At 53.1% G+C, this 26622-nt stretch overlaps 10 protein-coding genes across 10 annotated transcripts; 3 read left to right on the forward strand and 7 right to left on the reverse strand.

The window, feature by feature from the left end:
* Positions 1 to 404: 404 nt before the first annotated feature.
* Positions 405 to 1532, reverse strand: BDP55DRAFT_722136 (family 88 glycosyl hydrolase; the record flags this gene model as incomplete). The annotated part of the gene is made up of 1 exon (XM_060578556.1): positions 405 to 1532. One exon carries the CDS (start codon positions 1530 to 1532, stop codon positions 405 to 407), a length of 1128 nt encoding a protein of 375 aa, XP_060436587.1.
* A 3625-nt stretch (positions 1533 to 5157) lies between these two features.
* BDP55DRAFT_625105 (major facilitator superfamily transporter) lies at positions 5158 to 6795 on the forward strand (the record flags this gene model as incomplete). The annotated part of the gene is made up of 2 exons (XM_060571420.1): positions 5158 to 6284; positions 6342 to 6795. The coding sequence occupies 2 exons, from the start codon at positions 5158 to 5160 to the stop codon at positions 6793 to 6795; spliced, it is 1581 nt and encodes a 526-aa protein (XP_060436588.1).
* A 765-nt stretch (positions 6796 to 7560) lies between these two features.
* BDP55DRAFT_639688 (oxidoreductase domain-containing protein) lies at positions 7561 to 8648 on the reverse strand. Its single transcript, XM_060573273.1, has 2 exons — positions 7635 to 8648; positions 7561 to 7577 (listed from the first exon to the last, which is right to left on the reverse strand). Exons 1-2 carry the CDS (start codon positions 8570 to 8572, stop codon positions 7571 to 7573), a joined length of 945 nt encoding a protein of 314 aa, XP_060436589.1. The 5' UTR covers positions 8573 to 8648; the 3' UTR covers positions 7561 to 7570.
* A 682-nt stretch (positions 8649 to 9330) lies between these two features.
* Positions 9331 to 10798, reverse strand: BDP55DRAFT_639690 (short-chain dehydrogenase). The gene has a single exon (XM_060573274.1). It carries the CDS (start codon positions 10613 to 10615, stop codon positions 9635 to 9637), a length of 981 nt encoding a protein of 326 aa, XP_060436590.1. The 5' UTR covers positions 10616 to 10798; the 3' UTR covers positions 9331 to 9634.
* Positions 10799 to 12019: 1221 nt separating this feature from the next.
* BDP55DRAFT_639691 (aldo-keto reductase) lies at positions 12020 to 13638 on the forward strand. The gene has a single exon (XM_060573275.1). The coding sequence runs from the start codon at positions 12510 to 12512 to the stop codon at positions 13584 to 13586; it is 1077 nt and encodes a 358-aa protein (XP_060436591.1). The 5' UTR covers positions 12020 to 12509; the 3' UTR covers positions 13587 to 13638.
* A 268-nt stretch (positions 13639 to 13906) lies between these two features.
* On the reverse strand, positions 13907 to 14497 carry BDP55DRAFT_530181 (Chloroperoxidase; the record flags this gene model as incomplete). The annotated part of the gene is made up of 1 exon (XM_060567838.1): positions 13907 to 14497. A coding segment is annotated over one exon (591 nt), but the record flags the coding sequence as incomplete, so codon positions are not given.
* A 985-nt stretch (positions 14498 to 15482) lies between these two features.
* BDP55DRAFT_625110 (uncharacterized protein) lies at positions 15483 to 19008 on the reverse strand (the record flags this gene model as incomplete). Its single annotated transcript, XM_060571421.1, has 2 exons — positions 15483 to 18522; positions 18590 to 19008. 2 exons carry the CDS (start codon positions 19006 to 19008, stop codon positions 15483 to 15485), a joined length of 3459 nt encoding a protein of 1152 aa, XP_060436593.1.
* A 2544-nt stretch (positions 19009 to 21552) lies between these two features.
* BDP55DRAFT_1601 (uncharacterized protein) lies at positions 21553 to 22462 on the forward strand. Its single transcript, XM_060565673.1, has one exon. The coding sequence runs from the start codon at positions 21808 to 21810 to the stop codon at positions 22417 to 22419; it is 612 nt and encodes a 203-aa protein (XP_060436594.1). The 5' UTR covers positions 21553 to 21807; the 3' UTR covers positions 22420 to 22462.
* Positions 22462 to 23493, reverse strand: BDP55DRAFT_1591 (uncharacterized protein). Its single transcript, XM_060565664.1, has one exon. The coding sequence runs from the start codon at positions 23090 to 23092 to the stop codon at positions 22505 to 22507; it is 588 nt and encodes a 195-aa protein (XP_060436595.1). The 5' UTR covers positions 23093 to 23493; the 3' UTR covers positions 22462 to 22504.
* Positions 23494 to 25104: 1611 nt separating this feature from the next.
* Positions 25105 to 26072, reverse strand: BDP55DRAFT_625111 (uncharacterized protein; the record flags this gene model as incomplete). Its single annotated transcript, XM_060571422.1, has 3 exons — positions 25105 to 25511; positions 25545 to 25861; positions 26053 to 26072. The coding sequence occupies 3 exons, from the start codon at positions 26070 to 26072 to the stop codon at positions 25105 to 25107; spliced, it is 744 nt and encodes a 247-aa protein (XP_060436596.1).
* Between the last annotated feature and the right edge of the window lie 550 nt (positions 26073 to 26622).

Raw genomic sequence — 26622 nt, forward strand, 5'->3', positions numbered from 1 at the left:
CTCCAAGCGACAGCCACGTTCGTCTTCGCTTCTGATCATTTCCCTCCCTGTCCTGGCAAGACACCCCCGAGAGCGTGGGGGGGATTCAACCCCAACGCCAAGGCTCGCGACAAAATATACCTTGATGTCTCGGTCATAGTTGAGCCGAGTCATCTATGCCCTGGGAGGTTCGCACGCATCTCATGGACGAGGCTTACATGGGTGCTCAAGTCAGGTGTCTGAAACCGTTGCGAAATCGGCCAGCGCGTGATATTGAACTCTCGATTCTCGAGAAAAAAAAAAGAAAAAAAAAAAAGCTTAGCTCACAAGTCATTGCAGTTCACAGGGCAGCAGCTTTGAGGGGCCAAGGTTTGTTCATTCAGGTTCATTTTTTTCTTTTGTCATTCAGCATTATATCATGAACTTCATACGAAGACGCGCAAGAACTCCACCAGTGCCATCATAGCCATGGCCTGGCCATACGGCATGCTCGTCCGCGGGATATCCTTGTAATGCTGCAAATCGTGGCCCATACCGGTGCCGAACGACGTGTTGAGCAGCTCGCCCTCGGGGCTAATATTTTCCAAAATCGCGTTAATCGCCTTGACAGCGACGGCCTCGTACTCCTTTCCAATATACTTTTTGCGCTGCGCCTTGAGGATACCGTAGGCGAAACCGGCCGTGGCGCTCGCCTCGACGTAGGAGCCCTCGGACTCGGGCACGTCGAGCAGCGTCCTCCACAGGCCGTTCTCAACTTGCAGCGGCACAAGGGCGGCGCACTGCGCCTCGAGGGTGTTGATGAGGTGTGAGCGGAGGGCGTCGTCGCCCGTGAGGTTGAGCAGCTCGATGAATTCCGGAATCACGATGGTGAGCCAGCTGTTGCCGCGGGCCCAGCGGGCGCGGGCGAAATTGTGGCCTCCCTCGTGGAAGGTCCAGCCGTGGAAGAAGAGACCCGTGGGCGCGTCGAAGAGGTACTGCAGGTGGAGGAGGAACTGGCGCTTGGCCTCCTCGACGTAGTGGGGCCGGTTGAGGACGAGGCCGATCTTGGCGAGGGGCAGGACGGTCATCATGAGGGTGTCGTCCCAGAGCTGCTGGTCGTTGACCTCGAGGTAGGTGATGTGCTGCATGCCGCCGTACTTTGTGCGGGGGAGGTCGTGGTAGGCCCACTCGGCCCAGGAGTCGAGCCAGGGGAGGTAGGTTTCGTTTTTGGTCTTTTCGTAGACGTAGGCGAGGGTGAGGAAGACGGCCATGGTGTTGATGTTTTTGCCCTTGTGGCCCTCCTCGAAGCGGTCGCGGAACCAGTCTTCAATGATTTTGAGGTCGGCCGCGTCGCCGTTGAGCTCGTAGTACTTCCAGATACCGTACAGACCGATGCCGTGGGTCCATTCCCAGTCGCCCCAGCCCTTTGTGTCGATGACGCGGCCGTTTTCGAGCGTCATGAGAAATTCACCTGTGGTGTCTTTGATGTTGACCATGTCGTGGATGAGCTGCTTCACCTGCTTGTGAATGTCGGCCCGCTTGACGCCATGGAGCTCGGTGATTCCGGCAGGCATTTTGGCGGTGTTTTTCGTTTTGTGTATCTTGTGAGGGTTGGTTATGATGTTGTCGGGACCCTTTTGGCGTCTGTGTTCGTAATTAGCCTTGAGAGCTTCAATCCTGGCCGGTGAGGTGAGGCCACGGCCATCTTGCTTGTTACGACGTCGAATTCGAAAGAGTCGAATTCGTATCGGTTGATGACGCAAAAGCACTATCTACAGATGACGGAAGATGAGACTAACCTTTTTTTTTTTTTTCAAAAGTCGTGCGGCACAGATAGCATGTGACTTTTGCGACAGTTCTGGGAAAGGGGTATCTAGGTATGTACAGTGACGGCACAAGACGCGAAGGCACGTGAGATGGAAGGCTTATCGAACGACGAAACACTCGGGGGAAAAGGGTACGCTTCGGGACACGAAGTTTGGGTGCGGAATCCTTTATGAAGGGGAGGGCTCCGGCGAAATATGCTTGGTGGGAAAAACGAGGGGTTCTGGGTGGGAGGATGGAGGGGAAGGGAGGCTCGGAGTGATGGTGGCCGAGGACCAAGGCCCCAAGATGCCCTTCCAAGACGCGCTTTCCAGTAGATGGTTTGGCTCAGGATGATGGATTACGGAGGGGACCTGGGGATCCCCACACTCTTGATGGACGCGGCCAACAGAGAAGAGTGAGAGGAACGCGTTTTACTGGAATTGTGACTTTGTGACTGCGAAGTCGCTGGAAGAAACGGCCATGCAGTTCAACGTTAGGTCCTCCGTAAGGCAAGGTGTGAATAACTGAGGCAAGAGCGTTTCTCTACGTTCCTGGACGACACCTGCGGAATCGACGTTGGTGGTTGGTCGGAAGGGCCCGACTCGACCCCACTTTAGATGGCACGTCACCGGGGTGCGCCGCTCGCTGCTCGGGCCCTCCTCCCCCGCGCCCCGGGCTTCTTACCCCGCGCCGGTGGAGAAAGTTTCCCCGATTTTTCTTTTCCTTTCCCGTCCTTCTTCCTGGTCTTCGTGGGCCCTTTTCTTACTATTCCTCTTCTTCTCGGTCTCTGACTGGTCTGTTGTTATTGTTTACTTGTGTTTCCAAGACCGCTATCTGGATCATCCCTGTTCCTTCCCCCCAAATTCCTGTGCCTCTTACGAGGTTTACCGTTTCGACGCCGAACCCGACGCTGGCGCCCCCGGCTTTTTTGTGTTTAGCCGTCCGGGGTTTGTGTTTTGGGGAAGTCATCTCCGCACACTCTCCGCAATCCCTTCCGCACTGGATCGTTGGGGGAAAATCTGGGCGAACAAAAGCTGGAGAGAGACGGGGAACCGGGAAACGTCCAGGACCTCAAGACCTGGGAGAGGAGATTTGAGGGGCCTTTTCTGCCCTAGGCAACCAGGCCTAAACTTCATTTTGCGGAGCCCAGGACGGTAGAATAAGGTCATCCCATGCTCTCCCAGGCACCACATCGACGGCACAATACGGAGTAATATTGAGCGAGATGAACGAAGATTACTCACGAGGTCTACCGACGAGGTTGAAGTCGCTTTGGGGAATGGAAGAGATGAAAACGTCTCTTCATATAGAAACGGACTCTACGGGACGACTGCTCTCATTCGTGATTACTGTGACTTTCCAACCGCGGAACTCAATTTCCTCTCCTAGTCTCTGCGCATGCAAGCAATCTCACCGCAGGACATTAAACGCAATGCAACCAATGCAACACGACATATGGCATATGTGCCCGCACCCACTTCCACGACCATTCCCAGCCTCCTCCTGAAAACCAGGCCCCCATTTCAAAGTCTCCATACTCCCTACTCTTGTCCAGTTTGCCATACTTTCACATGAGCTCAGCTAGGCTCAACAACGCAAAAATGACGAAAACGACAAATTGCAAGCCGTCCAGGAGACGGAAAAGACCACTTGAGCCCGAGCGTCAGAAAGGAAGCCCTCCGTCAAGCTTTTCCTTGGGTGGTGAGCCAAGCCCGGCCCGGTCGAATCGGTAGGGTCTGCGCCGACGACATGGCTGCTTCGAGGCAAGACGGCCGTTTTCCTCACATCTACCAATCCCATCCCTGCATGTCCGCCGCGAGCCCGAAGCAGCTTTCGTGTCGTTGACATTTCCGCCCACCACCCACACGTACATTGGCACACACCCCTCCCACTTGGCACTGGGAGACCTCGTGGTCTGAGCCTCCTGTTCTTCGCCAGTCGCTGCTGAAGCATTTCGTCTGCCCAGAAATGCGGCGACAAAAGCCCAGGAGACCAAGGAATGAGGCGGCCGGGAGAGCGCCCAAGTGCCATGCCAAGTCGCGCACTGCCGTCGCAGCCGCCATCCATTCACACTCATCAATAACCTCTCCCCAAGAAGAGAGTCTTCCATCACATCACTAGGAACGCGATCTCTCAACCGCTTAAACGCTTGATTAGTAGTCTCGATTAGCTTGTCTTTCACCCTCTGGAGAAACTACAGACTCGTGTGAGACATTCCAACAAGAAACCACTGACTAGAGTTAGCCTCGCGCCTTATCCCCGTTGCAGAAAACCACCAATCATCTCACCCAATGCAAAGAACCACAGTATAGGCGCACACCATCGCGCCGGGTCGACCTCGCCAGCCGTGCCAACCATGAAAGTTCAAACAGAGACCTCCCCAGTTGGAGCTATCCGCTCACACCCTTATTCCCACCTTTCTCTTGCGCGCACTTGCTGTCGGTTTCCTCCCGGTTCACCGTCCATCACGCATGTGTTCATGTTGTTGCGCCCATGGGTCCCCCAGTCGTCGCAACGTTATCCCCCAATCCCTAATCCTGACTCGTGCTGCTCTAGCTATGAACCTGCCCACTTTCGTGTCCTCCTTATCCAATCCTGGCCAGGTCATGGTCCCATGTTCCTCCTTCTCCCCAGATATTGGGGATACACCGCAGAAACGCGGAGTTCTGAGGGGGGGGGGAAGAGAGCGAGCATATGGGGGAGGGTTGGCAGACCACTTGCCCTTCCCGCCACTTCGGTCGAATGATGTCCCAAATTGCACCCACTCCTGCACATCTCTCGCCTATTCATCGTCTGGTCCAAGCTGTGATCCGGCTCGCCGAACCATACAGGACCTGGTAAGCCGTCTCCATATCCCTCCAGGATACCAGCAGCCTAGGGCCCGTGGGGGTTTGATTCTGGCCTTAGTCTCGTCGTCCCTTTTCGCGGGGGACCGAGATGTGGAACCGGGGGAATGGAGAAGTCCTGCGGTCTGCCTGCTTCCCAACAAGAAATCTTGGGGTAAAACTGAGGAGAGAATGAGGGTGAGATTCCGGGGTTTGACAGTCCAGATTGATACTACATCCGGAAGGGGGAAAGGAAGGAATCCCAAGCACTACGGTCTACGGCTCGCTTTTCCTTAACACCTTACCACCACCCATTACCACCCTTTCGGTGCTCCACCCAAGATCTACTCTTATATAGAACGACGTAGCATCCTCTTCTTCCCGTCTCTCCCTCTCTTTCCTCTCGTAGGTTGCTCAGCTTCTTCCCTTCATTTGCAGAGGTTAGACAGACTCCGGACCCCAACGCCCCATCCAGCCAATATTTGAGACCTTTACTGCGTCTCACTCACCTCGGGCCCTCATCACAACACCAGCAAGAATCTTCTCTCGCTCCGTCTCATCACACAAGATGGCGTCTACCGAAGTTCCCGACCCGGAGGTCGTCCGCCCCACGAGCGGAGGCCCTGGCAAAAAGTCTTTCCACGAAGTCGAGCGCACAATCTCCAACGAGAAGGCCGACCACCAGCGCCTCGAGAATGTCGACAATGAGCTGTCAAAGTACGTCGGCGACGGCTCCATCACCGTCTCCAGAGAACGCAGCGACCAGCTGCGCAAGATGATTGACAGGCGCGTCCTGGTCATCATGATCGGCACTTACTTCCTCCAGGCCATCGACAAGGGCACAATGTCCTTCGCCTCCATCATGGGTCTCCAGGAGGACACTCACCTCAAGGGCCAAGAGTTCTCCTGGCTCACCACCTGTATCTACATTGCCATCCTCTTCGTCGAGTACCCCCAGAACTACATCATCGCTCGCGTCCCCATTGCAAAGTACCTCAGCTTCTCCATCATCGCATGGGGAGCCGTTCTCGCCTGTCACGCCGCCTGCACCGACTTCAAGGGCCTTGTCATCGTCCGTACCTTGCTCGGTATCTTTGAGTCTGCTTGCCAGCCCGCCTTCGTCATTCTCTCCTCCATGTGGTACCGCCGCGAGGAGCAGGCTTCCCGTGTCACCTACTGGTACATGATGAACGGTGCCCAGCAGGTCGTCGGCGGTCTCCTCGCCTACTGCTTCACCCACATCAAGACCGGGCCCCTCAAGTCCTGGCAGTGGCTGTTCCTGGCCTACGGCGTCATCTCCGTCATCTTTGGCGTCTTTGTCTTCCTCTGGATGCCCGACTCGCCCATGCGCGCCAAGTGCTACTCCGAGGAGGTCAAGCGGGAGATGGTTGAGCGTGTCCGTGACAACCAGACTGGTATCCAGAACAAGACCTTCAAGCGCGAGCAGGCCATTGAGGCCTTGAAGGATCCCCAGGTCTGGGGTTACTCCCTCATTGCCCTGTGCACCACCCTGCCCACCTCTGGTCTCGGTGCCTTTGCCAACATCATCATCAAGAGCTTCGGTTTCAACACGCTCGAGGTCCAGCTCCTGGCCATGGTCCTCGGTTTCTACATCATCTTTGTCCTTCTCGGCTCCGTCTGGCTCGTCAAGAAGTTCAACCAGAACCTCTACGTCATGCTTGGCTTCTGTGTTCCGTAAGTCTAGGATTCTCCAGTACATTTACAGTCCTCAGTCACTAATAACCTCGCTAGCTCCGTCATCGGCACCGTCCTCCTCATGACCGTCCCCAACAATACCTTTTCCCAGCGCGTCGGCCTCCTCATCTGCTACTACATCACCCTCTCCTTCTGGTCAGCCCAGACCCTCGCCCTCTCCCTCATCTCCCGAAACGTTGCCGGCCAGACGAAGAAGCAGTTCGCCGTCGCCATCAACTTCATCGTCTGGGCCGCCGGTAACGCCATCGGCCCCCAGGTTTTCCTCAAGTGGGACGGACCCCGCTACTTCATCGCCTTCGCCACCCACTTGGGCTGCTACGCGCTTCTCATCATCGTCATCATCTGCCTCCGCATCTACCTCTCCCGCGAGAACAGGAAGAGGGACGAGATGGTTGCTGCTGGCATCGCTGAGGCTTCGCCCGACTACACTGCCCACGCCTTTGAGGACAAGACTGACAAGGAGAACTTGTCTTTCCGCTATGTGTTCTAAGTAGTGGATGCAAGTGGTGTTGTAATCTGTTTATGTAATAGTCAATTATGAAGTTTGGCTTCGTCAATATACCCAATATGTTATGCATTATCTTTGGATTTGTCTTGGTAACTCTTGGAGAGATCATGCGTGCCTGTCTGTGAATTAATTTTTTGTTTAATATTAACGTTATCTTACTGGTGTGGCAAGACTTCGATTTTGAGATGCACTGATCATTGACCCTCACCTTTCAATGGTGATGGGAATGCGAACGTTGATATAGGAGCTACTATCCTACTATTCTCGGTTCTCAATAACCTGCTCTTTAGGCATCTTTAAGTATGATTAAATGCAGTCTGTTTCAGAGACTTACCCGTGTCTATAGAAAGGTTTTCCCTTTGTAACGGCAATGGCGAGCTTTTCAAACCATTGATCTCACATCGTCACGGATGTATGTCATATACATGAGAATATGAGAAAGACAGCAATGACCCCAGGGCCATGAGTTGTTTGAGAACTGGACCATAGCACTTTTGGGTTGAGAGATCAAGCGAGGCCTAGGCGGTTAGGTTCTCCAACAGAAAACAACGTCAATTTAAGCTCTTTTAGCCTGAGCAAACGCCAAGTAAGTCGCTAGTCAGCTCCAACCCCCAAGAGATGCAATAAGAGATTTTTGGCCATCATATTGTCTTGGGTGGCTTGCATCTTTCCTTGGCATTTGGGGGATAGATATGGTTCCCCTCATCCGTGCCGCTTCTCACACCCCCTCCCTAGACTCTCACTCCAAGATTCCCCCTCACGAGGTACAAGACAACTTTCCTTCCCTCTTCCTCTTGATTGCCAAGCTGACTTACTTCCTGAGAGACTTGGCAACTTCCACATACGAACCCTTGCTGATGTCTTCCAAAATGCCCAGACCACGAGGGATCCAGCCAAGCTCCTCCTTGGCCTTTGCACCAGAAGCCCTATTCTCAACGGACAGGAAGAAGGAAATCGTATCCCCCAGCTGCTTCTTTGCAACCTCTAGACTGATATCCTTTAGCGAAACCTGCACAGCTGCAGCGATGGCCTCGGAAACCTGGAGCGAGGTCACGTCGGTCGCTGAACTAGCGTTGTAAATCTCCCCTGCTCGTCCCTTCTCCGCGGCTAGAAGGAAGAGTCGCGCGGCATCGTCGACGTGCACATTAGTAGTCCGGTTCTTCCCACCATCGACGATTGTCACCGCGCCTGTCTGAGCCGCGATACCCATGAACTGCGCGATACCGCTGCCGCCTCGGCCGTAAACGTACGGCGCCAGCCTGACCGACATGACTCGGATCCCTCTCTTCGCGAGATCCAGCGAGTGAATCTCAGTCAGGATACGGGTGTTGATGGGTTCCGGATCCGCGGGCGATGCCTCGGTGGTCTCTGCGCCTGTAGGATCCGCCGCGACGCAGAGTGTCCCGGATGTGACGACGAGAGGCTTGTCAGTGCCGGCCAGAGCATCGGCGATGGCATCGACGGCCGCGGTGTCTGTGGGCCTGAAGGTCTCGTAGGGCTCGCCGCCGAATACATAGGCTGTGGCTAGGTGGATCACGATGTTTGCTGCTTCACTTTCGTGGCGGAGGATGTCGAGGGATGTGAGGTCGCCTCGTACGGGTACGGCCCCGAGGTTGCGGAGCTTTGAGTCGCTGGCTTCGTTGCGGGAGAGGCCATGGATTTGGTAGCAGTCTTTGAGTGCGAGTTCTGTTATAACTGAGCCTACGTAGCCGCTGGCTCCGGTTAGGAAGATGCGCTTTTGGGGGGTTTGAGAAGTCATTGATAGCTAGAAAGGTTGCGAAGGGGTTATATGAGAGAGATGCAGGTATAATACGTTGTCGTGGACTGAGATCGAGTGTTGAATACATTCAAGGATTCACATACAAGCTGCTCATACACGAATCTTAAATACAGAATACGATCGAACCACCGTGACTTTTTGGATTGCCTCCATTCGCTTTCCATACTTGGGTTGATTCCACAATATGCTGCGGTTGAGTAAGCGAGGCACGGAATTAAGAACGACCAACCATAATCTCCATACACCCTCGATTGATTGCCTAATCCGGCAAGCAGTCGATCCTGGAATGCAGCATTCTAGTCCAATTCCAAGGCTGGGAGATGGCATATAGAAGCTGATTATGAATGCACTTGTGCTGTATGTAGCAAGCCCGCTAAACTGTACCATGGGATCACTCTGGCAAACTACCAACGACTCGGAAGTTTCGACTTGTCCGCCATTGCTCCGATGCTCAACTCAGCCAGGCTTCCAGCGACGTTCCCTTAGTGGCTTACTTGGTCGGAATTAAGCACGACTTAACCCCTTCTTAGTGCAGGAATTGAAGCCTAGGCGTCAGGGCACGTCAAATCAAAGACGCGCGTTTTGAATTCTCTTAGCATCCTCTCCTTGGAATTTCAGAATGTCAATCACGTTAGATCTATGGCCCTGCCTTGACCACGTTAGACGATCAATGTGATGAGGTGATGTGAGTTCTGCCCAGAGAACAATTCAGAGGTCGAATAAGAAGTGAGAATAGAGGAAGAATATTTTGTGAGTTAGAGTGATCTCGTCTGGCCACCTTTATCACGCGATTGATGGTATTCGTAGTGATTATAAGGCCTCCTCATGTTCCCTTTCGACTACCCTATTCATAGACTCTACCAAAATAGTGCAAGGTACGCCAGGCATGGAATGCCGACGATGATGTTGGTAATGGTTCACCATGAAGGTGATGTGATTAACGATTCGTAGCATTACTACGTTGGGGAATCCTCTAGATACTAGGCCGACAAACAGCTAAAGAAACATGAACTCATTGAAACCGAACATCATCACCGAAAATCAGATCTTGCCCGTAACACCAGGCTTGATCGCCTCCAGCTTCTTAACCAACTCATTCCAGGCACGGTCTTGCGCCTCCTTGCCCTCCTTACTCCTCACAAACGGCGACGGCTCCTCGATACCGCAGTCAGACATGTACTTGCCGTGCGTATCGGCACCCGAGGACCCGGCATGAACCAGCGTCCTGCTGCCGTACTCGGTCGTGCGCGCCAAGAGAAGCTTCAAGAGCCACAGGGTCCATCCACCGGCGTCGCGTCCCAGCTCTGAGTGGCAGAGACCCGGGTTAACGCAGTTGACGGTGACGGGATACTCCGAGGCCGGGTGCATCTCTGCGATGGTCCTGACGCCGAGAACCTCGAGCAGCTTTGAGAGGGGGTACAGCTTGCTCACGGCATCGGCTGAGGCCTTTGCGTTTTCGGAAATGGTGTTGTAAATCTCGCCGTCGGGGGCGGTGCGCTCGTCAAAGTTGGTCCAGGCGTGCACCTCGGAGGCGGTGATTGTGAATGTAGGTCTCGTGCTGAACTTGGAAGCGGTCTCCTTGAGCTTGGGCAAGACGAGGGCAGTGAGCAAGAATGTGGAGACGACGTTGACGGTGATGGTGCCTTCCTCTCCTTCCATCTCCTGGAACTTGCCGTGTGCCACACCGGCGTTGGCGATGAAGATGTCGACGCGCTCCAGCTCGGACTTGACACGCTCCGCAAACTTTTGGACATTGGCGTAGCTGGACATGTCGAGCTGCCAGACCTCAATGACATCCTTGCCGCAGCCCGTGGTCGCCTCGATGTCCTGCTTGGCGGCCCGGCCCTTGTCGAGACTTCGGACGGCGATGATCAACTTGCTGGCCCCCAGACGGGCGTAGTGCCGGGCGGCTTCTTTGCCGAGACCCACATTGCTGCCGGTAACGATGATGGTCTTGCCAGCATATGAGCCGGTGGGATACGGCAGGGACTTGAAGAGCTGACTGTAAACGAAGAAGCCCATTGTGTGAGATGCGAGTATGGTGTACAGTGGATAGTGTTGATTGAGATGTAGATAATAGTGAAGCTACTGGATTCAATTGTGATGATGAGAGGGGTTTGCTAATGACATGACGTTGAAAACCACGTTTGGACGAAACCATTATATACCGTAGCCGCTTGCGACTTCATCCCAAGTCTATGACGGAGTTAGCAAGGGGGAGCGGAGACCGCGCGGACCAGTCCCAGATCGCCGGGAGGGAGGGGTCTAACTTACCAAGTGCTATCCGTAGGTACGTCGGGACGTTAATTGGGCCCGCGTGCCGGGCGCGAGCAACCTTAACTCCATGCCGTGTCTTGGAATAGTACTCCGTACACTACCTACTTACCTTACGAGGTACACATAGTTGTGTCTGCAAACCCGTGCCTTTGGTTGCTTTGCGGAGTGCTGCGGAGCGCTGCGGAGCTAGAAGCCCATTCTACTGATTGGCCTTCTTATTCAGTTGAAGGGTCTCTTACCCAAGTAGGTGGTGAGCTTGTTTGGAGGTCATTGGGTGCGATTTGAATGATAGCTCGGTACACCTGTCGTCGGCGGAGTTAGCCCGCTACCTTATCCAGCGAATCGCCAGGTGACCACGGCACCTTCAGACTTCTCGTACCTGTCCATACCCGGCTCAGGCTACTATTAACATTGGGAATAGTTACTGCTTTGGATGCCACAAAAGACGGGAGCATTTCGTATATAATGACCGAAATTGCTAGGGAACCCTGTTACAAGTCGCAATGATGTCGACTTAACCAGGCTTAGTTGAACGGCTTACGCAACTTCTCACTCAAAACCAACGACAAACGAGTCCTAGGAATGGCGTAAGCATCTCTCTTAGGTCATAGGCGTGTCCTCATACCAAAGGTCACAGTCATCAACAACAATCACTCTTCGCAAGTACGAACATCACGTTGCTCATATGGTGATTAAGAGTTGCACATGGTAGAGGAGCTTGGATATTCTCATAGCTACGACCTCACGGTGGAGGTGACAGTGCAAACATGAAAATGAGCGGCGCAGGCTGGGTCCCTGCGTTTTCACACAACAACTTGGCTGCCAACACTCGTAATTAACCGTCGCGTGTATGCTGTTCAATTGACCTCATACAACTGTCACGAGAACGAACACTTCAAGCCATACGTCCGCAGGCAATGACGTGTAAAAGCTCTCAACGATGTTGTTTTGTCGCATTTTAGTGCCCGCGCCGTAACCAGGCGGTCGTCGGCCGCTGTAAGCTTTGTTCGTTGCCGTCTCGGCCATTTCTGCCCCGGGTTTAAGCACCAAACCCCGAATTTTGCGGAGCTGAGCCCTAAAGGCGCCAACAGCTGCTCCATCTTAAGAACCAAAGTCCCAAACGCAGCGACGCTCTCCAAGGAACGGACAAGAAAAGAGTCCGTCAATTGCCCGCTGCTCTGTTTGGCATGATTACGGTGCAACGGGCGCAGAACCTCCGTTGATGCACCGGTTCTTAAGCCAAGCAGCCACCATCGTCTTACATACCAACATCCTGCATCTCAAAATCAGCAATGGACATACACGGTCTTAACAGTGTTTCATCCTTTCATGACTACGGTGATCCAGCTGAAGCCTGGTGATTCTCGAGGTGGAAGGCTTCATGATGCGGATTTTACGACTATCTCCTCAGTACTCTAGGTCCATGCTGATGAATCCACGTCGCTGTTCAAGGCAAGATAGTCACTCGACGTCACGAAAAATTCAAAATGTTTGCTATATAAACATGCACAGTAGGCCGAAGATCGTGTATTATTGTCTCATCAATTCGCGCTCAGAGCAACATCTCCAATCTTGACAGCAGCAGTAGAATCGATCATATCACAACACTCAGCTCTCTTCAAAGCAAATACTATTTACAATGTCTGGTTTCCCCGTTCCCGCTTCTCTTCAGAAGAGCCTCGACGCCACCAAGGTCGAATATGTAAACCTGGGAACCTCTGGTCTCCGCGTTTCCGTTCCAGTCCTGGGCGGCATGTCCCTCGGATCCAGCGAATGGGCGCCGTGGGTGCTAGACGAGGAGGCATCGCTCGAGATCCTCAAGGCCGCCTACGACCGCGGCATCAACACCTGGGATACCGCAAATATGTACTCCAACGGCGTCAGCGAGGAAGTCATTGGCAAGGCCATCAAGAAATTCAACATTCCCCGCGAGAAGATCGTTCTCATGACCAAGTGCTTCATCTACGTGGGTGAGGAGACGAACCTCCACACGACCATGTTCCCTAACGAAGTGCGCCAGAGCAAGGACTACGTCAACCAAGGCGGCCTCTCTCGCAAGGCCATTTTCAAGGCTGTGGATGACGCCCTCGCCCGCTTGGGAACGACCTATATCGATCTTTTCCAGATCCACCGCTTCGACCCCACGACACCCATCGAGGAAACCATGAAGGCCCTCCATGACCTCGTGCAAGCCGGCAAGATCCACTACATCGGCGCGAGCTCCATGTGGGCCACCCAGTTCGCGCGCATGCAGTTTGTCGCCGAGAAGAACGGCTGGACCAAGTTTGTCAGCATGCAGAACTTCTACAACCTCGTCTACCGCGAGGAAGAGCGCGAGATGAACCGCTTCTGCAAGGAGACGGGTGTGGGTCTCCTTCCCTGGTCACCCCTCTACGGCGGAAAGTTGGCGCGGTCTGTCAAGGCCGAAAACACCAGCATCCGATCTCAGGGCAAGGGTCCGATGAACCCTGATCTCAGCGAGGCGGATGAGAACATCATTCGCAGGGTCGAGGAGATCGCGGAGAAGAAGGGATGGAGCATGAGCCACGTCGCGCTCGCTTGGATCCGGTACAAGGGCGGGGTTCCTATCACCGGCTTCAACTCTGCCAAGAGGATTGATGAGGCATGCGAGCTGCGTGGCAAGACTCTGACGGATGAGGAAGCCAAGTACCTAGAGGAGCCTTATGTTCCCAAGAACATTATTGGCCATGACTAGACATTCACGTAGCAACTCACCAGTAGCACTCAATTCCATGTATTTGCTTTAGCAGATGACGCGAGCGCTCACTCGGAGATGCGATTTGATTCTAAGTTGAATTCCGAGGCCCACGATACCATCCACTATCCCCAAGTTGCGGACGCTGAGGCCAGTTAGATTCATTGAAGTCAGAAGATCAGCCTCTGGCGAACATGTCCTGGAATTCGCTGACATGCACATCTAGCATCTTCCTACCGAGGTGTCTGCCATCAAACACCACCTGGTGCATACTCCCTCAAAGCCTTGGCCATCGGCCCAAATGCCGCCCCTTCAAGCACCGTCTCACTTGTCTTCCACCCAAGCGCCCACGGCAATCTCTCCTCCACGAAACTCGCGTTGATCCAATCTCTCCTGGCCTTTCCATCCTCGACACTCCCTCCAAGTGCAACGAGTAGACCACTCATCTGCTCAACCGTAGCTGCAACCCCGGCGGCGTCAAGAACGAACTCGGGATTCTCCTTCCTCGCATCCTCGAGTCTCGCGGCACCAGCCTCAGCAGCTTGCTTCCATGTAACGAGTTCGTCAGGCAACCTAGCCACGAAAGAGTCCCAAATAGTCCTGTTGAACCGCAAGTTATCACCCAGTGCGAGGTCTCCGCGACTCAAGCTCCCATCGTGATCCAGTGGCTTCTGCGCCAGGTCGTCGAGGTGGAAAGTTCCGTTCACACCGGTGGTGGCGTACTTCAGCGCCGCGGGGACGGGACCGGCTGACACGGCGCGGGAGAAGTTGAAGGCTTGCATCTGAGCTACCGTGGCGCTCTCACTTGAGATGAAGGCGCCGTCGCGGTTGATGAACCCGTGGTTGGCGAGGATGTTGAGCGCTGGGCATGGCGAGCGGCGGTCGGTTGAGGTTGGGGGGACGTATGGGTGCTCTGGGTCCTCGTACTGGGCGTTTGCGAGGGCAGCTAATAAGAAAAATGCCACGCTTGAGAATATCTGGGAATGCATGATGGCTTGTATCTACTGTCGAGAGTAAATGCCAAAGAGTGGCCGTTGAAACCCCCTGATTTCACGCGGTAGACAGCTCAATTGATGCTCTCTACATTCAAGGCATCACAATTCCATTGGGAGACTAAATCACCTTCTGTTTCTTGTACTTATATTCTTCCTTTGTCGTGAGCGGCAAGGCACGCCGTACAACCCTTGAACAACACTAAAACGTCCTGCAGATTGGGTCGTGGAGCCAGCTGGTAGGCGTCCACAATGTGAAATAGGGGGAGCGACATTGGCTGGATGATTTCTTCAAAGGCTTAATAGAGTTTCGTTTTAATCTCGGGTGAGTATTTCTGGTGCTCGGCGGCTCCGGCAGACCACAGTTTTATAATTGAGTTTCGGTTACCCTGTAAACGCGGCTTTCAACATCCTAAAACTTATGGCCGAGTCGCACCCACACCTCCATCGTTCTACGTCACTGTGCTCCCTAAATCTACCCTTGAGTATTTCCCATCATATTCAAACGGTTGATGGGTAGGCAATTCACTCTCTATAGTCAGCGATAGCCTGCCATCAATGTTATGAATGAAGGGTTCACATTTTGCCCGGGGTGGTACAATTTTACTCAGGCTCTCAGGCCCAGAAGAAGAAACAATCAAGGCCGTAAAGCTCGAATCATCCTTATTCGTGATTTCGTAGTCTGCTGATGGTCCCTACCCCAAGAGAACTTGGCGAGAACTCGACAGCCCGGCAGATGGAGTTTGGAAGCCCCTCTACAGTGTTCACGTGAAACACAGGCAATACCGTCACCTTTGAAAAGGTAATGTAGGGCTACTCAATACTGTATTACAATACTTTTGGAGACAATCGCTTTGGACAAACGGTTGTAAAAAGTCAAGAAAGCCTCTTAGTGGTTTCCTCACTAGTACAGGCCAAGCCACGCGCCGATCCATTCGGGTGCCATTTTCTTTGCAGCGTCGCGGGAATACCGCAATCCATCATCGTCGACGTAAACCTCCGCTTCTATAAGACCTTGGTCTATGAAATGATCTTGGGCCGTCTTCCCAGTCGATTCGCTCCTATCAAATATATCGCCAAGTCCCTTGTCGAGGCCTTTAGCTTCAAACGTGTTTAACCCTTTGCCGAACTCCCTTACCGGGAAGCCCAAGAGTAACCACTTGATAAGGGACTCACACAAGTAATCCGAATCCTCAGGACTGAGCTTTCCACAGAACTCGGGGCTCGCGAGGCGGGGATATCTTTCCAAACCAACAACAGAAGCCTCGGGCTTGCTGTGAGTCCCATAGTTGCTGCCCAAAAGACTCAAAATGTGTTCGGACTCCTGGGCTAAGCTCAAACCTAGATTGCGATAGGCTGCGACTGCGGAAGCGACTAGAACAGATGCCGGCAGAATAAAGGAAATGGTCCACCCATTAAAAACCGAATGGGGTGATATATCAACTGAACAAAAAATGTGCCCAAGTTCACTGCTGACGATTAATCTGAGGAAGACGTCTTGCTGGAAATTTGCATTGTGATCTGCGAAGCGATCCAAAGTACGAAGGTAAGAAAGCCAAGTTTCGCGACTTCTGAATCTCAGCCAGCCCTCCTGCCGGATATACAGAGAAAGTGGTGTCTCACTCATACGTGGAAACCTCAGCTCGCTTCTTACAAATTTCCCGTTTGGGTCTGCTCCACACTGGAGAAGCTTAGCAATCAGTCGCTGCTGACTTGGGGCATAAGCATCATGAAACGAGAGTAAAATCGAACAGCTGCAAGTCTCAACAAGCAATTCAGAGAGAGTTTCGGGTCGAAGGTTGAGATATTCTGTATCGTAGAAGAAAATGTCCATCAAATGATACCGTGCAACCAACATGTAAAATCTCGTCTGTGAAACGTGGCCACAAATGTTGATCGGATGGCCGCCAACATGTAATAGCCGGCCTGATCTACAAAGCCGCTCGCAGGCCTTCATGAGCTGCATCCAGTGTTGTCTTTGATAGTCTGGCTGGCCCAGTCTAGGAACAACGATGGCTTCGATGGATGCGAAGATTCGATGAAGCTCATTCCGGCTATAGTAGTCGGAAAAGTGGAGACCAGTAGTGTTTAGAATCAGTGCCAACTGACAGGTTGTAACCCAAGCACATAAAATCTGACGCTGGAGCTCCAGGTCTGAGAGCTTGCAGTGACTCAAGATCTCTTGTCCCTCAGACGTATCTGAGAGGAAATCATATGCGCTACGGTGTATGAACTGGAAAGCTCTTTCGTCTGTGATATGAGGCATTACAGTGTCGTATTGGTCGGAATCCCACGGGGTTGCCTTGTCAAGCCTCGCACTGGATTCTGACAGTTCTAATAGCCCGGCGCATCGAATGAGCACCTCACGTTGAGTTCTGTGACATGCTGTGATAAGGATACTGGGGTCGAACATGTGACCATCCTGTTCGAGAACACGGTCTGCCATCGAAGTCGCTATCAGCATCATCGAAAACACATTGGGACCCCAGAAGGGGTATCCCATAATTCCGCTTTCTTGTTTGGCGATTACTAGGCGGAGATAAAGAGCAGCTTTCTGACGATAAAGTAACTGATCGTCATTCAACCTGGTCCACATGTCTTTATACAAGTTGCTAAGGCCGGCAGGCAAGCTCCGTATTCTTTGCTCTAAATCATCTGAGTTGTTTTTATGGTCCAGACCTTGGTTCAAACTCTTGATGGCCAGACAGAGCCAGAGAAAAACGCCTTCAGCCTTGTGGACAAGGGCTTCCATCGGGTCCTCTAGACCTCCCCAGTATTTCCGCATCTTAGGGGGGAAGTTGATGTGGCTCTCGGCGTATATTCGTAAATCCTGATGCGTGAGGTCTTGCAAGCGGATGAATGGATAGCGGCCGTGACCCAGATGCTTCTCGATGAGATACTCAGGTCGACTTGAAACGCAAACTTTGACGTTTGGGACGGTGCCCAACTCATGTATGGTCTTTATGAGCCGTACGACACCATCATCGGGGCTCACTTCATCTAGACCATCTAGAAATAGGCAAATTGGTCGACTGTACTGTTCGATTGTGCTGAAGCATAGACTCTGAAGTTGCTTGGTAGACCAGTCTGTATCCGAGTCCTTCTGGCCAGCCGATGAACAAGCAGATATAGCTCTGTCAAGAACAGACGAATCATTTGCCAGAAGCTGGTGTATTATCGAACAGAACATGCCCCTGATACTTTGTTGCATTAGGCTTCCTGGGCGCCAGAAGAGGTGTGAAACTAGAAGCGCGCCGGGGCTCCATACCTCCAGTGCGTTTCTAGTCCGCGGGTCGGATATGATGTATCTCATCAGTGTAGACTTTCCCGAGCCAGGTTTCCCACTGCACCAAAAGATAGAGCTTCCAGATTTCAGCCAGTCGATGAAAGAGTCCCAGCGTATGCCGCCATCTTGAGATGGAGCGCTGTCCTGGTCTTCCGAATCATCTGTCCAAACCGAGGAATTATCTTGAGAGTCACCGCTTCCATCGGAGCTTTCGCTTTCTGTGTCTGTCCACTCTGATTCGTTGTCTGGATCTTCCAGCCTTCCCATGTCGTCTGCAAAAACCCACTGAAAGGTTCCTTTACACGCCTCGCTGACTTGATTTCGACGCTCATTCATCCCTGGGAATTTGAAGCTGGCAAGGAAGCGTTGACGTTTATCCTCTCGATGTATGTCGAGAGTCACAGCTTCCATCTTATTTGTGACTTGCTGATTCGAACTACGGATGGTATGGTCAAGTTGTGCAGACTGCTGATCTACCATTGACTGAATCTGGGCAGTGGCCTTCTGTGACTCATGGGTGACGTGATTGCGTGTCCTGAACATCTCTGTGGAAATCAGGTCAGATGTGTCTCTGTGACCTTGTTGATATTGCTGCAGGAAATGTTGCAGGTTGATGTCGATTGACTTCAGGTCAAGTTGCATGGCGTCGGCCTTTTGACTGTGAAGAAGCAAGGTTTGTTAGCTTGGAATGTGACTCATGGGAAAGTTAGGCTCCCTGAACTTACCAAATTCGCGCAAGGAGGCCGCTCTGCATCAGTCTCTCGGCATCATTCAGCTTCCTCTCCATGGTATCAAGTCGTCGCTTTCGCCAGTTGGCCTTGGTAGCCACTTTGATAGTGGCAGCAAGGCTCCCCTTCTTCTTGTGACCGACAACGAAAGCAATCTCTTCCGTCAAGTCTCGCGCAACAGCCTGACACTTCTTTGCGATCTCGAGCAACTGGTGTTCTTGCTTGGTCGGTTTCTTCGGAACTTCCAGATTTTGGACGTGCGTTGCAAGCTGGACAAGGTCCTTGGCATTTTCCTCAAGGGCGTCGTCGACGGAGCCATCTCGGTACACGCGCTTGACTAGACTGGCTGTCTCGCGGCCGAAACTGATGACTTGGAAGATGTTGCATGCCAGGCCGAGAGCCTCGAGGCCTGACATGTTGATAATGATGCACCCGGAGTACTCCGAGGTAGAAGAGTACTGAGGTTTCGATAGCTTAGTACTCTGATACGTCTAGCTAACATTCGGGACAGTTGGGTGAAATAGCGAGGATGGCGGAGAATGAGGGGGATGGAGAGAGGGACTGACGTGGTGAAGTCGCGGGAGAGAGGCAGACATCTCGTCGTTGGAAGTAAGAAGAGGGGTAGATTCTGCCCTGTCGCCCAGCCTGCATGACCCAGCCACATTCGGTGGTGCAAATCACCAGATTGGACACAGCCTGATGTGAGGCAGCGAATTACGAACTGAGGTTCGCCCCATCCGGATTGCCCGACGTGGAAGATAAGGTGCATTTAAGTCAAGGGTCTTGCACTCGACCAAAGTCCGAGGATACATGTACCTATCGCCGCTTTGCAAGACATCTGGTTGCCTAGCTGGGTTCTGGGACAGCATCCCAGAGAAAAGTTTTGGGACAGTTCAAAGTTTGGATCTTGATTCGCTGTTTGCCAGACTATACATGCATCACTAATTACACAGAGATACTCTTCAGCCAGCTTCGGGCTGGCTAATCGTGTTTAGGACCATGTCGAGTTGACTATCCTCAACGGCCGAATAGAGACAATTTGCTCTTTCCTTACCGGTAGGAGAACATCCAGTGGTTTTCATTATTTTAATGTGATGTCGACCAAGCTGAGGGGAGAATGATGTCCTGATACGATTAAGTTAAAACTGTCAAGGGCTACACGTTCCCTGATACTTGACTGCGACCAAGCTACAAGTCAGAGGCTCGCACTTACATGACTGTTTGGAAACTCTTTAGGCTGTTCTCTGTTTAACTCTGTCTGGGTAGCTGTTCTGGTCGAAACTAGGTATTCTCCGCAAGTGAGAGCCAAGGCCCCAGCCCTCCGCAGAGAAGCTCTGATATAAGGTCAAGCATATAGCCTTCGAGCTAGATCTTTCTCATAAAACCGATCGGTGCGGATAGCCACCGCAGAAAGTACCCACTGCCGAGCTTGCGGCACGTGTCTCAAGACTCGAAGGAATATGCAGGATTGGTAATGGACGTCGAAGCCACTTGCCAAAGATCAAGAGGTGTTAAAAACAACATGCTTTGAGCTTGATCTGAGGTCATATCAAATCACCACGGATCAATGTACATGAATCAACAATCACCAAGCCAAAAAGCCATGATAAGTATTGAGCAATCAACGAGCTGGAACCAAAGTTATGAAATGACAACTCAAGTACTGCTAAAGCTGAAACATGACTGCTGCTTTGGAGTTGCTGTCGTTCTGATATCTTCAACGATGTCAATTTGCCCTCCAAGCCCTTGCATCATTCGCCACTTTTAACCGACGACTGCCGGCAGCAAAACGGGGGCCGGAGTCCCGAACCAGGAGTGTTAGGCAAACAAGGCAAAGGTAAAGCAGTTAGACCAAAAGCGCCACCCGAACAGATGGCTGCGGCCAAGCCGATTTAGAAAAGCCGTGGTTGCCATTGGCATCGTCAATGAGCTGCTGTGTTACTGAGAGCGGTTACGGTAGGCTCTTACAAAGGTGTCACGAGATCATAGAGAACGCAGCCAAATTATGGAATCGTGTAAGTTAGTTCAATTGGCAACTCCTCTGATCTTCACAGGCCTGCAACGAGTAGATTGGAAAACTGGACTATCCTAAACACGGATTGAGAATTGATTTACAAACAAAACTAGTTACGTTCTTCTAGCTCTCGGAGGAGTGGCGGGAAAGAATCTGCACCGGACACTAACAGACACCAACCCCGCAATCGAGAAACGACCACGCCAGAAGCGTGTTGATAGCCCGACGGCTAGACAAAGGGTGCTTATGTAGTGTCAAACCCTCGTTTGGGTCTTGGGAGTCGGCGCACACTCGCGCGTGACTTAATTCTTTGTCAAGAATGGAGAATGCTTATGCTGGCGAGGCTGTGTAAGAAGGATAGAAACACGAGTCCAAACACTTGTTTTGCCCGCCTGTCGCCTGTGAAACCTGAGGAGTCCTAATCAAGAACAAGGAAGGCTTTGGCAGTCCAAGTCTTTCTGCGGCTCTAAGAATCGAAGCACGGCCATTGGATGGTAGCAGAAGAATCGGGTGGCTGATCCTTCGACCTGTGCGCTTCTAGCTGGCAGGTGACAAGCCATGGGGTGTTTCGATTGGCTTGATCCTTCAATAGCTCGGTTCTTCTGCAATTGAGCACCTCGACTTGGCGCGTTGCGGCGCTCTGATGGCGGCTACCCCAGATCAGCATTGTCTCAATGATCGAACCAGTCATCACGACAAAGAGAACCTCAACCCCGCGAGCAGAGAGACGGTAAGCTGGAAGGTGGGTGGGATTGGCGGGAGGCAAATGTAGAGTACCGTAGCGGCACTCGGATGGAGGGTAACGTAGCGGTGCGGCATTGCGGAAGGCCAACGGAGCCGGCCGCCGGTCGAGATCAGTCCATGGCGAAGGTGTTAGTCAACAGCTCCCGTTAGTCCTCGGGTTGGTGACAGGTCAGTGACGACTACAAGTTCCGAGGCTCGTTGGCGGCGGTGCCGGACAGGGGTCGAGCTCGGACCTGGCCACGGCTGCACCTGACTACCACGCTAGAATCCGGTGGTTCGGATCCATTTACACTACCTATCGATCGTTAGCTTTGGCAGCCAAGAGGACGGGCATTTGGAATGGGGGAAGAGACAACGATCGTGCGTGCACGACGCCATAATCATCAGCCAACACCAAAGACGCGGGTCGACGTCGCCACACAAGAGCCTTGCGACTCACGTGTCCCGAGAACTCGGGATGGGCTGGGGATGGCCTGGTTGCTGGGATGGACGTGCAGCGTACCGTAGCCTGTGCTTTTCTTGTGTTCATGGCAGCCCCATGCGAGCCAAACAGCGGACGAACTTCAGGTCTGAGTCAAGACCACCTGATGAACATCGTGTGAGTTCCCGGCCCAGGCTGTGTCAGCGAGTCTTCAGCAGAAATCTTGGAGGTGATTTTATTCCTTGGGAGTATCCACAAGGGGTAGCAAGGGTGTTTAATGATACGTTCTCCGCAGTGGAGAGAGACTCTGGAAGTTCGTGGTTTGCTGGAGAGAAAAATCCTTCCGAGCGGAGACCGACACCGTGCCCGCGTCCGGAGACCCCGTGGAGTGACAGAGTTTGCGGTGCGGTGACAATCTGTCGGTCTATTCGTACCGGTCTGGCGGTTTGTAAGCTTGTTCGTATCTGTAGTTCAAGTTTCGAGACGAACGGTGCGTCAGAGATCAGGCGGCCGGCGAAAACGCGGTCGTTTTACCAGTTTCCCATGGGGAAGAACAAAGAGGAGCTCTGGAGAGAAGCACGAGGGCGGTGGGCTGGGGAAAAAGAATCGAGACCAAGCCCAAACTCGGCCGAAAGCCGAGGCGATTGAAGCACTGAAGCAGGCAAGGCAAGGCGATGCGCCAGTGTTAACAGGCCGCTGTCGTGATTTCGGGCATGGTTGAATGGGGCCGTCATCAAAGACGGGCCGATATCACGGCCGTGACAGGTAAAAGTAAGCACCTGGGTACGGAGGCCGACCAGGGATGGCTCGGAAGGCACCCACTGGCGACAGGCCCCGGGGGGGAGGGAGCCCAAATCTGGAGTGCCTGGAGGGAAAACTTGTTGGTCATTCGGACTTTGGGCCCTGTTAACAGTAACACACGCTGACTCGGGTGGGGTGGTGGTACGACGTGACTCTTTCGACTACCTATAGGCGGTGTCTTCGTACGGCTGTTTCGTACGGCTTGTGAGTTGGACGATGAGCGCGGAGCCCCGAAAGCACCCGCGGAATCAGACGAGCAGGCGCGCGATCTGGCGGAAGCAACGTCGTGATTGGGTACCGGCTTCGTAAAGCTGGAGATATGGGGTTGCTTGGAGACCCCGATATCTCCAGGCGGAGAGAAACAGAGACGCACGGCGTCTGAAAGTGCATGTGAGGCGATCCACAACGGACAGGAACTCGGCCAAACTGAACACCAAGACGAAGTGTCTACCATAGTAGGCTCCGAATAGAGGGACCTGAAGGCAGTTAGCGCATCGAGTACCACCGAGCATTGTCCCATTTGGGGCCGGGGCCGGGGGATTGGAGGATAGATGATGGGGGAAACTTGGGGGAGGGAAAAAAAAGTTGGATGGAATGGGGAGAAGTTGGGGGAGAGCGTGAAAGTGCGGGATGAAGATGGGATGAATTGAACGGGGTTGCATCCATCACATGCAGTCCGGATAGCGAGATGCAGCGGCTAGCAGAGCTACTGTGATTGTAAGTTTTGGCGAGGTTGAATGGCCCGAATAGCTTCAACATAGCCGTCTAAGCGAGTTCGACTGTAGGTGCTGACGCCTGAAGATGGCTTAGTCGAGCCAAGAACAGTCAAGCGAGCTTCAAAACGTGGACCTAGGTAGAGGAGCTCCAGCGTACCCGTAAGGCGTTGCAGCCTCTGGTATCCACGGATAGGGAGAGACGTGTTGGAGGGCTGCAGGAGAGCATGCGTGAGAGTCCTTGGGGCTCCAACGTTGCGGCTTGGAGTACCTAGGGTCGCCATGAGGATCGAAATCCATAGGTACTTGTCTGTACGTACTCCGTACAGCGTCGACATGTGCCCATCTCATCACGAACAATGACCTCGCGGATGCCGGCGGCTGAAGAGACATGGCGCTGAACCAGATGGTCCGTTGAACGACGGCAGTGGAGATGTTTGAGCAGGGAGCGACAAGGGAAGAAAAGCCACACGGGCGCCTCGTGTCTCGGTTGCTGACAGTACTACGTACTTCGTAGAGGCAGCTATCGTGATGTCTGAGTCCAGCCGCAAATTCACCATCCAATCTCATCGCATCGTGTCGCAAAGCATCGCCATCACCATGGGGGCTGTTGCAGAGGCACGGATGGAAGATGGGCCTAAAGTCGGACACAGGCCGCCTGCGCGAGCGAGTTAGTGATCCATCTATCCAATTGCCTGACTGAGAGACGCGCCGACGTGGAAGGCTGCGAGCAAGTCAAGGCAAGACATTGCCAATTCCTTACGAAGACTTTCTTCCTTCTCGGAAGGATGACGGGGCAACAGGGACCGGGGTCTCTGGGTGTGTCATGTTTTGGGATTTGACATCTGGGCGAATCGGAGGGAGGAACCGGTGGCTCATCAGACCAAGACTTGTAAAAAAAAAAAAAAAAAAAAGCCTGGGGAGATGTGGGAAAGAAGGGAGGCGGCGGAGCCAATGAGCGCCACACAAAAGTGGCCGGGGAAGATACTTCGGTACTTGGCAGTACGTATCCTGAAGACTGTGGACTGGCACCAACTGGCAAGAACCAATGACCGGCTGACTAGAACCAGGCCGACTGGACCTGTCCCCGGGACGGCGCTGCACGCTTGTTGCCTGCCTCTTCGGCGCTTCTATGGCGCTTTCCCCAAGTCCCTCTGCCAAAAGTCTCCAGTTTGCTTCTCCACGGGGCACCTTTTTTCAATGGAATTATGGAATTATGGAAATTCCTTACTGCTAATCGCTGGACCATGGCTGTGACAGATCCACTGGGCCTTATTCCCACGGGACAAGTTCATGTCGGATAAAGAATACCCCTCGGGGACCCCACCAAACGCGGGTGAAAGTAGCCCGACTGAAGATAATCGGGAGTTTTAGGGGAGAAAACTCTGACAGTCTCTTTCTGTTCGCCTGTTTGTTGGTGAAAATTCTGAAATTGCATGAAGCGATCGTGAGATTCAGGAGGTCATCAAACGTAAGCAGGTAACCGCATAGAGCCAAACACACACCAAAACCATGTCAACGGTGACGATGACTTGGCCAGGATCGCTAGGTAAGGAGAAGGCATATCATCACTGGACCACGGCGGCACGGCCACCGGGCGCTTGGCCAGAAACGGGCGCATTTCATCAAGTCTGCCGTTGTCTGCTAGCACTGCTGCATGCCTGGCCCATGTCCGCCATCGCCCTTTCCTTCCCTTCCGCGTTCCCCTCCCTGCGGCGTAAAAGATTAGTGCCGTGTCGATGACATTCTTGGGCGTCCTCTGGTCTCCCGTCTGGCAAGCAAACTCTGGAGTCTGGAGCAGCGCGTCTTGGTATGCAGATTATCGCTGCATGAGCTCGGGGCCAAGCTCGGCACGTTCAGGCTTGGCGCACAGCTGGCCCCCTCCCCCGCCGCACTCCTGCGCCGGCCATGGGAGAAAAGTGTCACGCATCTCCAGACTCCCTAGACTCGCTACATACAAGCCAGGGTTGCGGGCGGGCAATTCGTCTATTCGGCGCTTGTTACGATGCAAGCGATGAAAGCATATCGAACTACTCTCGTCAGGATCGTCAAATGACCTCGACACGACCGGTCCGACTACGTGACACTTTCCGCGTTTAGACTTTTGGGATTCCAGCGCATCGTTTTCGGTGTACAGGGTGTATTCAATGTATTCAATTAGACATCTTGCACTCATGAGATTGCCACCAGAGACAGACGCGCCGAGTCGCGACTCGGAATCTCTAGCTGTCAGCTTGTAAGAAATTCAGCAGCACTCACAAACAGCAGCCGAGGCCAACCGTTCATCTGGTCCGTTTGCTTGATCTCCAGTTGACAGATTCTTTGTCAGACCCGAGAACCCGAGCCGAAGGGTCGAGACCAGACCAAGATCAGCAGAGCCCCAGTGCTTTTTTCTATCTATTCCCTTCATCCTGTCCCAACACGAGCCTGGATGGAAGAACATCGGGTGAAAATAGCAGCAGTTGGACACGAAGGGGAAAAAAACCGTGTCGTGTCCCGTGCCCACGCTCTTGTCCGGCGCAGCGCAAGAACTGCCAGAACATGGGCGAACAGCAGAGCCGGGAGCGGTCAAGGGTCTGGATCGAGCTTAGCGTCGATTCATCAGTAAAAAAAAGGGTGACCAAGTCTCCAGGGCCCCGCCCCGCAAAACGCCACGCGACGGCGAGACAACGGCGAAATCCATTTCCCCAGCTTTTTTTTTCTCTTGGACTTTTCTGCTTGGGGCATTTTTGGGGGGCCTTGGTGCTAGGCAAAGAACCCCCGTGACCTGGTGGCTGCGCTCTCCATGTTGGGCACGAAAGGGGGGTCCCCGGGGGGCCAGACAGCTGAAGACTGGAGTCCCCGGGCCAGTGTGGTCTCCCCCAGTTATTGTTCCCCAGTGGCTAATTTTCACTTCCAATTCCAATAATCGCGTGTGGTAACGTTGGTTTTTTTTTTCCCCTTTGATTTGTCTTCCCCTCCAAGTTTTCCAAATGTTTAGCGCTTGTAGTGGACTGCCGGCCATCGCGCGCCACTGACGAGTCAATCTGTCCACCAAAGGTAGTGGGCATCGGCCGCTAAACTACTCTTTCCCCCCTCCGTTGCGGTGATGACTAGCGAGGCCGTGTTCAGTCCAGATCTGCCTGGAATTGATGATCTGATGGTTTGGTCCACAAGGAGTCATTGATTTCTTACCAAGTGGACGCTGCTCTCCTCGACTTCCAATTCTTTTCTGTCCATGTACCTTTTGTATGTGTTGCGCAGGCATTGAGTACAGCTGCATTCCCTTTTATTAGGGAATCGCTGGTTCCTTCCCGCCCGTCTAGCTTACCTTTAAGGCAGGTAACTCGTCGGCTCC

Source organism: Colletotrichum godetiae, assembly GCF_030913485.1.
Source record: "Colletotrichum godetiae strain CBS 193.32 chromosome Unknown BDP55scaffold_1, whole genome shotgun sequence".
Lineage (NCBI taxonomy): Eukaryota > Fungi > Ascomycota > Sordariomycetes > Glomerellales > Glomerellaceae > Colletotrichum > Colletotrichum godetiae.